Genomic DNA, 13,535 nt, shown 5'->3' with positions numbered 1-13,535 from the left:
AATTTATTTTAATATTACAGCATGAACTAAATGACAATGAACAGATATTGTACATTCATCGATTCCACATTTTTTCAACTCATTTTCATAAACACTGTTTTAGAGCACAGAACAATCTCACTGTTGGAAAGAACAAACAGAGGATCATTAATATAAAAAAGTCCTTTTGCAAATCCAATCTATTGTTTCTTTGCCTTCTTCTTTCTGTCAGATTTGCTGGCCTCATCCAGAGCTTTTCTTTTTGCTGCCATTTTGTTAGCCTGAGGGGAGTGTGTACATTGGGTTAATAAATTGCAGAAGAGTATAGTGGGTACTCAAGCTTCAATAATGGGTTCAACACAGGTTAAGGCCTAATCTAATTTTTAACAAAGAAAAAGAAAGCACATCTGTTCAGTCATTAACCTGAAGGAATTTTATCCATTTTCCTATATTAAAAAAATTATTGCAATAGCAGTACAGTGCCGTCACAGAAAAGCACTCAAATTTCACTGAATTTGGAAACAATAATAAAATTTAAAAAAATACATAGAATGAGCCATTGTATATTTCATATTGTGAAATATGTCAAATATTAATGCAGATTAGCCCTCTTAATTGGTTTGAGGGCACTGGAGAACAAAATTGAAAGGATAGTTGTGTTATTCTCTTACCTCTCGGATGTTTCTCTTCTTGCCAAACATGATCTTGTTGTAGAGGTACTTGTCCTTCTTCTTCATCATCATGATGGCCAGCCTCTTCTCCTCAGCCTGCTCCTCCTGCTCCAGTCTCTGGCGGTTCTCCAACTTGGCCTTCCCTGGGGTCACCTTTACCGATAATGCCTGAGGAACAGTGAGAGTAGATAAACTACTTTTGCAATCTTTAGTGAATCTACAATAATCTATGCTCACTGCTTTTCACATCAGATTTTTTTACATTGTTTAAAGTAAATGATCAAAATGAATGGAGCTGCTTGCTTGGAGAAATGACTGACTCATTTCAGTCTGCTCCACAAAATTTCTGAAAAGTACTTCAAGTCAACATACTTCTGTAGCTTTGTACAATAATTACAGTATAATTTTTAAAAAAATATTTGAATTATGTAGAACTGTACAGAGTAGCTAGAATTTAACTAATTGAAATGTCCATAAACTAAATCAAGCAAGTATTTTCCCCCTTCAGGCCACAGACTAAAGTATATTCATTCAACTGGGAAAAAAAAAGCTAATTAATTCACATTTACCAACAAAGGGACAATGGTTAACCATAAAACAAACAGTCTCATAGGCTCACCAAATAAAGGGCTTTGTGCATAATGACCAAACTAGAGCTATTAGAACTCCAGCTGTCAGAACTGACCATCTGTGACCACTTAACAGTGATCTCAGACACCGAGTCTGGCTAAAGTCTGTCTCACAGTGTATGTGCAATTTCAAAATGTGTGCGAGTCACAAGTCAGTCTTGTTTTCACCTTCAAGTGTCAAGTCACACCTCTCGTAAGTTGAGCCAGGGCAAAATACCTTGCTGGATCAGCATGACGGATTGTTTCTTTACTTACTTAAAATCACCCAAAGAATAAAAAAAATAAAAATAAAAAAAAACCACATCATCTTAATTAAAAAAAAAAAGGGGGGACAAAAATACAAAGTGTCAGGTTCTGTCACTTTAAGCAAAATACTGTTGTTTGCACACTGCCCAGCTAATAGCCCAGCTAATAATGAAACATATCTGGCACACCACACATGACTGACAACAAATGCAAATAAAGCTCACAAATTTGGGAATGGAGTCAAATCATGTGACTTTAATCACCTCCCTCCAGTTGGTAAACTTTAAATCTAACTGGGTTTATAAGACATTGCAAACATCTGAAGGCATCTGTCATTTTAATATTGAACACAGTTGTGAGAATGTTTATCTCCACAATAAAACCTCAAGCAGTCCATCTTTAAGGAATAATCAAAATTCTTATTTTCCACTGAATAAACATTAAGAGTTACCCATGTGTATTTAATAAAGTCTTTCAGATGAAAAACAGGGTTCGGTGACCTATTTGGTCGTCCAGAATTTTCTTTGAAATCATTCGAAAAGAAGAAGCTGAAGACTTGGCAGCTAAGGTGAGAGGTGGCAGGCACATGTGAGACCAGTGGAGATACTTGGGGAACTGCACTTTAGAGATGCTATTGTGGTTGTTGGTGATGTAGCACATAAAGTTCACATGGAACTGGTGTCACTTAGTCACCAGGGAGGCCAATGTGGATTTATGGTTGTTGATGGTAAAGAGTAAGGTAGGACAGTAAAGCTGGCTTGGAGTGTGGTGGTTTGTGTACTCATGGGCTGGGCTCAATGAGTAACTGTAGTTGTTAAAGATAACCTGTTGCTGATTGGCTCATAAACAGCCTCAACTACCTTAGTGTTGAGGTGTAGGATTCAACAGGAATTTTGTGGCTGCAGGTAGGAAGAGTGTGTGGTGGGCCCTATGTGAAGCTCTAATAGATTGGCATAGGATAGTTTACCTTGTGTATAATTATAATTACTTCTAATATTTACTGATTTTAACAGTGTGACTCCATTTTGCTCAAATCTGTTAAAACCTCCTACCTTGCCCTGAGATCTCTTCTCTTCCATATCCTTCAGCTTAGACTCTGCCTCTTCCTCCTCATCGTCATTTTCATCGTCGTCTTCTTCCTCATCTTCCTCATCGCCATCCTCTTCCTCGTCATCATCATCCTCTTCCTCGTCCTTCTCTTGCTCTGTGAATGGAAGTAAAAATATTCTGATTATAAAAGTGTCCATAGAAAAATGTAAAAGCCACCTGAAGACAGTTCAATGCGTTATTCTGAAATGGCAGAATTGATTACTGGAACTTTTGCTAATTGACTGAGTCTGACATTTATTTCAAAATAAACTGTATTTTGTAAGATGTATATCAGTAAAAGCAGATGATTGCTAGAAGAATTACTGGCTATGACAATGAAACTGATGAATAGAAATGCATCTGAGAACAGAGGGTATTGGTGATTGTGGGATGCTGTTCAAATTTGTTTGACATTTTTCTCTAATGATATGCCAGGTATATTAGTCACATTCTGCACACAAAATATGTATCAGCATCAGAAAATCTAAGCTTCGGTGGATGCTGCTTTTATACTCAGTCTTGATGATCTCACCTGTTTCCATTTCAACCGCTAATTGTGAAACCTTCCAAAACAGCATTACTTGTATAGGTTTTTCTTATTTTTCCCCACATATGCTGCAGGTATCACATTCTATTGGTGTTTTTGTTTGTCCATGAAGACACTGAAACAATATTTGTTCTGTACTGTTATCAGTTAAAGAGAAGCTCCAATGATTTAGCAAATTATAGCTCAGATTTTTTTTTTGCATTTTGCATGTTCCAGCTTTATATGAAAAGAAGGCTTTCATTTAAAAAAGTCAGGAATTCACAAAATGACTGTAGGCTTGTTGCCACACAACAAAATATATGGACTTATAAACTAATAACCCCAAGGTAATATATGTATAGCCTTATTAGTGCTACTCCCTACTCACCTGGTCCCTCTCCTCTCTGTAGAGAGAGGAGTTTGAGCTTCTCTGGAGGTATATATTCGCCTTCCTTCTCCTCCACGAACGGTGACAGATGAGGTGGCAGTGTGACCCCCAGGAAGTAGTCCTCCACAGGTAGAAGCATCTTAGCATTCACTGAGTCATACACCCACTGTGGCTGAATATAATATCTGCAGAATCCCAGCAAATTACCAGTAAGTTTAGTGCAGTCGATTCAGAAACACACATGATCAATCAAGTAAAAAGGTAAGCAAGCAAGATTTATTACAATCAGGAAGCAGTACTGGAGTACAACACATCAAATTTGATCTTCCCAGTGGGTGCCAGGCTTAGGTTGCCTGAATGTAATGTAATAATCACATTAACGACTAAAGAGGAGCAGACTATTACATTTTTTTTCAAAAATTTCTAAAGAGTGTATAAAACTGCAACAGGGAAGATACATTTACATTTTGTTTGTTACAAGATTTAAAAACCTCGGATTTTTACAAGATTCTGAAGATTCTGTTCTATTGCCCCTTTCACACATACACAGGAATGTTCCGGAGTTTACCCGCAGGAGCTGTATGTGTGAATGCAACCACCCACAATATTCATCCCAGACCTTACCTGGACTTTAACCTCCTTGTACCCTAGTAAAGTCAGACAGTGCATGTGAGAACAGCACCGGAAATGTTCCGGTGTTTCTCCTGCACACGCCTAAAGCACGTTTCATCTCCCGATGTGAGAGTGCACCCGAGGCAGAAAATGTCCTGCTGTGCACTGCATGTGTGGACGACCACTCCCGAGACATTTCCAGACCCGATACTTCAGAGTTTGTATGAAAGAGTCATGTTTGTCTTAACACCTTGTTCTAAGAAGCAACATACTGCAAATGTAACATTAGAAATCTTACATATGTGTTCAAACATTGGCATATCAGTACTTTTTTTTTTTTTAGGGTTCACATCATGCTTAAGCTTCATGACCAGTCCACTGCCACAAAATGTTTAATCAGTATATTGATTCTTAGCGTTGAAATCTGTCTTTAAAATAAATGGGATTTTAGGAAATAAAATAATCACCATTGTTCTATGGCCTGTACTGAACAGTACAATTTATGATATGTGGGATCATAAATACATGCAGGCATGTCACATATGTACCGAGATCATCTGCAGATCATGTGATGCGAACAGAGTAACAATGAATTCATAAATAGACACCACACAAGATAGTTTCTGCTGTTTCCAACACACGCACACACAAAGGATAAAAGAGGCATTGAGAGGCAGTGTAGTGTCTGTCTGAATGAAGGGCTTTGTAGGCAAACTCTGCTATCTTAAAGACGCATTCAAAGATGAGGAGTATTCTGTTTAATGCTCATACATATTCTCACTGATTTTAACTTGAACATCTAATTTAAATTGGGCTCAAAGCTAATATTTGCTTTTAAAGTATTGTCTTTAGTTTCAGTTTTAAATAAGAATGTGAGGGGTGCTGATTATGACTGCAATTGTGTGCCATTTGTATTGATCTGTACAAGGTTGGATTTGCATGAATCATAAATTTCATTCAGTTTAACTGTACTTTGTTAAAGCTGCCTTGTTTATCAGGAAATTTGTTTAAATTGGCACCTTAGGCTAGTGGCTGTAAAATACACAAATGTTGCTGTGGGCAAATCACAGTCCAGGAGTATATTTAAATGATATGAAGAGATAAAATCTACACAATGTCTCACCTGTTCATGTACTGTTTCTCCAGACTGGGTCTGTCCACTATGTGGTGTGTGATTGTTTCATCTGTGACATCATATGTGCTGCCAATACACATGGATTTATCCCAGGAAACCTGGGCTCCAAAGCATCTGCAAACGGATGTGCAGAAAGAGAGAAAATACAGAGTGCCAGGGAGGAATAAAGAACAATATAGAGAGAAAGAGAGAGAACAAAAGATTTTTACAAAAGTATACTTGGATATCTGTGAAGTTTCAGAAATAATAACAAGAAAACAAACAAACTAAATTGAAACTCCATCAAGACATTCTAAACTATAAAATTGTTACAACAAACTGGTCAAATTAAGTAAAAATATTTAATTTACTTTTTAATTATTCCATAAACAATCCTTTACACTGAAGTTGTTTATCAAACCACAATAACATCATTAACACCTCCTGGTTTCTACACATTGTTCATCAGCTCCATGGTCCATAAAAGAGCAAAGTGTATCTTTACAACTTATATTTTTGCCCTCTTTTATCCTGTTCTTCAAACCCTGAGGTGTTACCCAGTAACAACACCTCTGTGGTGGCCCTGTGAGAGTCGAGACCACTGAAGAACAGGAGGCAGGGCAAGTCCATGGTCAATGAAAAAAAGTTAGTATTAAATGGCTTATCAGCGTACATGACAGGCCACATGTTACTGTTTCAAAAATATTTAATTCAGCAAGTAAACTGTAATTATGCATGACATTTTGCAATGTGCTGTATTTATTTATGTCTGTTTATTTACAAAGCTTCCTTGAATAAGAATTGTGTCTGAAGTGACACAAAAACACACACCTTAGAACAAAGGCCAGAGATTCTCTGGGCACTTCTCTGTTTAGGAAGAACTTGAGCCCTTCAAAGAGCTTCTTCTGTCTGTCCTGCTCCTGCTGGGCTTTCATACTCGCCTCCATCTTCTCCATGTCTTCCTGAGGATGTAGAAATAGGAAGGAAAGACATAAGGTGAAAAGAGAGCAATAGATTGCATTAGAAACTCATTAGAAAACATTATACTGTTTGGTAATATTCTGACTGGGTAACCATAGTGACCAGATCTCCAGTGTAACACCTAAAAGACAAGGTGTGAAATCAAGGAGGATCCACAAGCAATTAGCACATGCAAGCCTTTATTCACAACAAAGCTCTTTGCACAGCTCTTATTCAATCTGAAAAGATACAGATGTATATGTATAACAGAACAGAACCATAAGCTGGTTCACACCCTTAAAGATTAGAAAGCTTTCATTTATTTTATAATATATACAACAATGACAGCTAGGAATGCCCTGATGCCCTTAAAGCCCCTTATTCAGTCAATTTATGTATTTCAATTCAATTTGAGCACTTCAGGGATTTCCCAGAGCAGTTCCTTGCCCCGCCAGTGTGGTCCAAGTGCTTTAGAATTGTCACAAGACATTTTTTGCCCAAGGTGTGGTCTGGGTATTTTAGGGAGGTCCCTAAAAATCACTTTACCCTGACATCCTTTCCTGTACCTGTTATAATCATTTATACTGCATTACATTTAAAATTATTTTTTTTACTAAATCTGTTATTAATTATGTGTTTTTGACAAAGTTTTACAAACATTTTTTTTTATTAAAAATGGGACCATTCTTGTACTATATGGTACTTGGTGTGTTAAGATCTGTATTTGTCTCACCCCTTCAGTAGGAAACTGGTCTAGCTCCGCTTCCTCCTCTTCCACTGAAGAGACCACACGTGCAAGACTGGCACTCAGAGCAGACAATTTCTAGCAGATAGAAAAATTAGTCTCAATGAAATACTTGAATTATCAAAAGAAATGTCAGCAGAAAATGCTGGGGAAACTGGAATTCAAACCTCCAAATAGCTTTCTGAATCCATGGCATAATCTTCTTCAAATTCTGCTTTGAGCTCAGTTTCTCCTTTTCCATCAAGCTAAAACAAAGGAGAAAAAATGACAAGCCCAAAATCATTTCACAGCTAAGGCAAAACGATTCACCTCCAGACATATTTAATTAAAAAAAAAGCAACAGATAATGAAAAAGTATTTAAATTATAGAGAATTTAAAAAGGTGTGATCCTTCTGAAAATATATATTCAACTGAAATAATTTTGTAATGTTAAAATCAAATGCAAAGTATTATCCAACACTGTAAGCTGCTATAGCTGCAGACGTAAACAGAAACAAAAGTGAATCAATCATGAATTCATTTAAATAAATATCTTAAAAATTAAGTTATCCCCAAAACAGTTCCCTACAGGACATTATATAGACAAAAAGTACTGGGACACCTATTTTTATGATATCCCATTCTAAATGCATAGGCAATAATATGTATTTGGACTTGCACTAAAGTTGCCTTTAGGAAGAAACAACTTTATTTATCTCCTTAGGGAGATTCCTTGGTTGCCAACCTCCTCGATGCCCAAGAAGCAGCTCGGGGGGTTAGGTGCCTTCCTCAAGGGCATTTCAGCCATGAATGAATTTTTCCTTGCTTGCCCCCGGGATTCAACCGGCAGCCCTGCGGCCTCAAGCTTGCTTCTCTGTACTAAACAGTCACTTGTTTAACTAAGCATGACTCTTTGCTCTAAACTGTAAACTTTCTCTTACTCTCCAAGCTGGACATCACTGGACTGATGCGATTTAAAGAGACAACTGATTTAAAACACCACTTTGTCACATATTTAATGATGCAACATTTGGCAGTAAAAGAACTGGAATTAGAGAATTTCAGTGCAAGTGTGATTTACCTTAGGGGGGTAGACAAGATTGAGTGTCTGGTAGAGACGGTAGTTGACAAAGCCAAGCAGTGTGGTGTAGAACTCTGTGAAAGTGGCCATAACTCTGTAGTCTACATCAGTGGGGTGCTGTACACAAAGATAAAAACAGAAACAAAGAACTTTACAAGTGGTAATTCACCACTACCATGGAAGTCCTATCACTTCTTATGAATTCCATTTTATAGAACAACCTTTAACACTAAACATGTTGCCACTGATACGCGAAAGATGTCTAATCACCCATAGTTTGTGTTATCTTCCCATAGGTGAATATAACTTACTGATAACCTTTCATCACACCATCTGGACAAATAGTACTTACATTTACTTTCAGTATAAGCATATTTATGGCACTAATCCACAGCATAGAACCTACACAACACTCCTTAACTCTGCACGGCTTTTTGCTTTTCCACTGGCCAAATCTGGTACCTGGTCCCTGGAACTGGGTACGTTTTCAGTCCCAATTCACTCTGGATTCCAACCGTGCTGAGTTGATTGGCCAGAGCCATGTCAATCACCACCAGATGCAGAGCTCAGCACAAACTCGCAGCTTGTAAAATCTCTGATGTTACAGCAGCTTTCACATTTATTTTTTATCGGACTCACAATGGCAGCTCGTAACTTTACCTCAAGTTGTTCAGAAGGAGTTTATATGCTCCTTGGGTTGATGGCAGATAAAGATTTCCAGTGAATTACGAACATGCAAGTAAAACTATCTGTGAGAACTGGGGAGGAAAAATGCGTTTAGTCCACAACGAGGAAAAAGCGCCTAGCTTTACTGCCGGCATTGTGGTTTTCAAAGCCAGCAATTCCTGTTTTCCGGTTTTTCAAAGTCACCAGTTCCATTACGCGGGGAAGCCCTGCCAGTGGAAAAGCAAGGAGCTTACAGTGTGCTGAGCCATGTACAGTCAGACCCATGTGATGGAAAAGTCACCATTAGTGATGCAGTAAAACAATCCAGGCTGCAAAACATGAGGAAGAGACGCGCTAATATTTATGCCCTTTTCCAGAACTAGATATAAATGTTTGATAACTCAAGAAGGAAAAAGGTTTCCATTAACCATTTACAACAATTTACACAGTTTACCAATTTTACCTCTACCATGATGACACCCCCACCTCTCTTAATGACCCCCCGACCCCCCCCCCTTATCTTTTTTTCAGAATGTGTTCTTTGATAAAATCTGCTGCTGAATGTTTAGATTCAACAAGATGAAAATATATCTGAAATCAGGATAGACATGGATGTAAAGTTAAATCCCAAAAACATTTGGCCATATTGTATATCAATTCATATCTCACTTGTCCAAAAAGTGAAATGACACCTGAATTGCCATTTAAAAATTTCTAAGAGTATTCTTCATGTAGAATATCACATAAGTTTGTTCTAAAGGACTCTGTATGACCCCCCCCCCAAATTTTTTTAGACATAATTAAAAAGTAACAATCTGATCAAAATAAAACAAACTATTATTACATCCGTTATGAACTTATCTGCATTATACAGTGGTGTCCTCTGTGGCACCTTGCTAGGTTATAAATCAGGACTGTCTAACATTGGTCATTCTTATAATGTCTGTATAATGAGCACTAGGTACCACAGTGAAACAATTCTGAAAGAAGCAAAAAGGACGATTTTTCAAAACTGAACATTTGGTCAAACTAATAAGGCTGGGAGACATACTGCTGTACTGATGTAATAAACAAATCAATTTAAACACAGCCTGTTGATTCAAGTCAACACACAGGCTCTTCACTTACGTCATGAGCAAACTGAAAAGGTACGAGCCATGTGATGGTTTGTCCCAGCACTTCTGCCTGGTAATAAATTCCTTTGATGGACAGAAAGACCTGTTAAAAGACCAGAAAAGAGAACATAGGCAGGCTGGTGGTTTTAAAAAGGCAGAACTCAAACATAAAATATAATTTGATGGAATATAAAAGAAAGAAGTGTTGGGCATTCATGACAATAAAAACATAGGTGTAAACAAAAAAATAAATAAATAAAAAATATCAAGAGAATAGCAGTGAAAGTCATTTGCCTTGCCGGAAACACTAGCAGTGAGGAACTGGAAAGTTTATGGAACAATCCAATCAGCGAATAACATGGATGATCATAGGTTGTTTTCATATAGAAATACCACCCACTGTTGAAATGGACTAATTTAGGTGTAACAAAAAAAGGAGCATGTAGATAAACATCTTAGTGAAAATTATTTTAATGATTCAGTGCTATTTGAAAAGAAAGAAAGAAAAAAAAAAGACACTTAACAACACTAACAATACAGAGAAGGTGCAACATAGGGTATGGGTATGGGGCGGTTACCTTCCTGAGCGAGCGAGAGGCAACAATATAGTTCATCCATTCTACACTTAGTCTACGGCACAGCTGGATCATCTGGACATGGCACTTCCCCGTACGAGCGAACGTGGAGAACAGGAAACACATGCAGAGAGCATCATCAACGTCCCGGAGAGCATCAACAAAAGTAGGATATCTAAAAAATGATGAATAATTATTATGAAATGTTCATCAGTTCATGGACAATCTACGTGATCCTCGCAGCCGGACTGTAAAGTGTAATGGCGCCATCTACCGTACAAAAAAGGTTTAACCTATTTCCTCACCTTTCCTTTACAATGTGGTCCAGTTTGTAAGCAGGCTTATTGTCTCTAAGCTTCTCCACACTACCCCACTCAGCTTTACCATAGGCTTTACGAAGCTTGCGCACAAATATCTGTTAGGAAAGACAAAAACATCTGAGACAGTCTCCCTAGAGTTATGCAGTGTAAAGAAATGCCTGCACACAATCACAAGGAAGGTTAAAAGGGACCATATCAGAGAAAAATATATCCTAGCCTTAAAGTATGTAGTATATTGTTTTTATATTATAAAGAGTTTCAAAAACGACTACCCAGTTTCTACAGTCCATATACAGAAAAACTTTAAAGCAGGCCACTTTGAATTCACTTATTTTGTTACAACAAGAAAAACTGTGTTATATATTTCTTGTAGTTAAGCCTACAACAGTTCAGTCCTGCACACACACTGAACTTATATGCAGTTTTTTTCAGCCCAGGCAGAATGAAGTCCAATTCAGAACACTCAAACAGAAGAGAGCATTAGCATCAGCCAAAACCACCGGTTTAACCCTAAGGTATAATTAAAGTTTACAGAATTATAATCACATAATGAAGCTTTATTAGAAATACACTTACCTTATACTCCCTGAACTTGCCGACAATGGGCTCATGCAGGAGGAAGCGGATATCCTTCAGCAGGTAGAAAGTCCTCTGGGCAGTGGAGCCCTTATTGATCTTTTTTTTGTGTTTGGGTTCATGTGGGTAAATCCCTTTCAAAATGCATAATCGCCTGCACAGAGGAACAAAATATTATTAATATCACTGCTGTTTTAATAACATTTACATACACACAACACTAGCATGTCACTAAACAAACACTATAGTTACAATCCAAATAAACAGTATTGCTGTTTCTAAAACAAAATGACACTTTTAAAAGCAGTCTAACAAACACCTCCTCATATGATAATTTATCATCATAACAGACGTTTTCTTAAATGTTTTATCTATTCATCTGCCTCATTAGCTTTTGTTCATGATAGGAATCCCGTAAAACAGTCAGAAGAGTTACATGTCATACTTATATGTCAAATCATATAAGTTATTATACTGCACAAAATTGGTTTCATGACAGAAAAAAAAAAAAAAAAATATTGTCGCCATCCAAAAAAACATTTATCTCCAAAACTAGTAACTTTACAGGAGAAAAACAAACTTTCTTAAATACAGTGGAAGTCAATGTAAAATTATTTTATTCCCAAGTACTTTGAGCATTTCAATTGGTCCATTCATCATAAAATGTTCACACAATTTGAAGGAAAGGAGCTGTGTTCAAATGATGTAGTAAACTTAAAATCAACAAAAATAAACGTTTTTCATTGGACAGGGATGATATGCTTAAAATATATATTTTTAATTATTATGGTGAAAATATACACAGGGGTTTTAAGGTAAAACTGAAAAAGTTAAAAATATCATAATGCAAAATCAATTTTTTTATCTAGTCAATAGACCCAGCTAATTGGTATGATATGGGGATATCCTTGTCTAGAACTGACCTGAAATCAGCCAGGCTCAAACCCAGCTTCTTGCGGGCTTTGTTTCTACTGATGTAGTTGGTGACAGACCCACTTTCATACTGCAGGAAGAGAAGGGAAGGTTAGGCACAATTAGCATTCACACTAATAAAGGAAGGGCCAAGTAAACACTTCAGGCAATGAACTGTCCTCATGTTCTAAGGCATCCAGGGGCCTTTTATTCAGTTATTCAGAGATGCAAAGCTTGTATAAACACCAGCCATACGAGTCGAAATTGTCACAGCTCAATACCAAACATCGACCAGAGGAATATAAAGACACTAAAGTTGGGCGGCAATGAATTATCTATGTATATGTATGCAGAATACATTTAAATTAAAATCAATCGTGGTTTCTTCACTTTCTGTAACTGTTTCACTACAGATGCATGTTTCTAACGTCCAACACTCATCGAGTCTAAAAATCGAGACTTGACGCTGAATTCGATTAAACACAATTTGAGGTGGAACTGAAATATCGAAGAACTTCATTATGTTTATATTATTTGTGCAAATACAACACCGTTTACAGTGAAACTGTACATTTGAGCATGAATTCAACTCCAGCTCGTGTGAAAAAAGTACACATGCAATTCCGTGTGCAAAACTATGCTACATGTTCCAGGGGGCAAACCGCTTCACCACTAAAGGTGGTATAAGCACTCCAGTAAAAAAGATGGAGAATATATTAATTTCAGTTTTATGTTGGAGAAGGAGACTTCAACTAATACAACATATTCACGCGGATAATTCAAGAGTTCACAGCTGTCGCACTGTTTTAAAGTGGAGCGACGGGATCCAGAGAGGCAGTGGTGAGCATGAAGATATGAGCCTCGTGTCCGCTCTGTGTTGTTAATACTCACCTTCTTTTTCTGTAATCCTCCCATGGTGAGGCCGAGTGTCCACGGCGCTTGGACAGCGGTGTGTGAGGGGTTCGGCTGCTGTAGGTCTGAAGTTAAAGCGCTGTTGGTGTAATTTCTCTTTCTCTGTTTCTCTGCTTCACTGCTCTACACACGTGGGCCCCGCGTCATGACGTCACTGTGATCCGGACCCACAGCGTCCGAAAGAGGCGCCACGCATCCGCCTGAGCAAAAATCAAAGTTTATTTATGTACTTATGGTTGATTTATGGTCACTGCCTGTGGCGAGTTTGGTGTTCTCCCCGTGTTTGCTGTGAATTTCCTCTAGGTGCTCCGGTTTCCTTCTACAGTCCAAAAACTCACGATGGAAACGGTCCACAGGTGTGGATGTGTGTGTGTGTGTGTTGTGACGTCAGTTGCAACTCAGCTACATTTGTCATTAATCAGTGTAATGTGCGCACACA

General features: G+C 37.7%; 1 protein-coding gene across 1 annotated transcript; it reads right to left on the bottom strand.

Annotated features, from left to right (window-relative positions):
• Positions 1-13,304, bottom strand: LOC136679193 (pescadillo). The gene is made up of 15 exons (XM_066657580.1): positions 13,076-13,304; positions 12,196-12,275; positions 11,273-11,426; positions 10,682-10,791; positions 10,380-10,551; positions 9,815-9,904; positions 8,021-8,137; positions 7,127-7,204; positions 6,948-7,037; positions 6,086-6,216; positions 5,264-5,389; positions 3,529-3,713; positions 2,578-2,729; positions 651-818; positions 1-260 (listed from the first exon to the last, which is right to left on the bottom strand). Exons 1-15 carry the CDS (start codon positions 13,097-13,099, stop codon positions 180-182), a joined length of 1,758 nt encoding a protein of 585 aa, XP_066513677.1. The 5' UTR covers positions 13,100-13,304; the 3' UTR covers positions 1-179.
• Positions 13,305-13,535: the final 231 nt, after the last annotated feature.

Source organism: Hoplias malabaricus, chromosome Y (assembly GCF_029633855.1).
Source record: "Hoplias malabaricus isolate fHopMal1 chromosome Y, fHopMal1.hap1, whole genome shotgun sequence".
In the NCBI taxonomy this organism is placed as follows: domain Eukaryota; kingdom Metazoa; phylum Chordata; class Actinopteri; order Characiformes; family Erythrinidae; genus Hoplias; species Hoplias malabaricus.
This window is presented reverse-complemented; position numbering and strand designations above follow the sequence as displayed.

Bases quoted from the DNA above. Each gene is read 5' to 3' on its own strand.
- LOC136679193 (XM_066657580.1), bottom strand. From the start codon at position 13,099: ATGGGAGGATTACAGAAAAAGAAG. The intron at 10,552-10,681 runs GTGAGGAAATAG...ATCATTTTTTAG, and splicing joins GACCACATTGTAAAGGAAAG to ATATCCTACTTTTGTTGATG. The intron at 7,205-8,020 runs GTAAATCACACT...CCTTTGTTTTAG, and splicing joins ATCTTGTCTACCCCCCTAAG to CTTGATGGAAAAGGAGAAAC.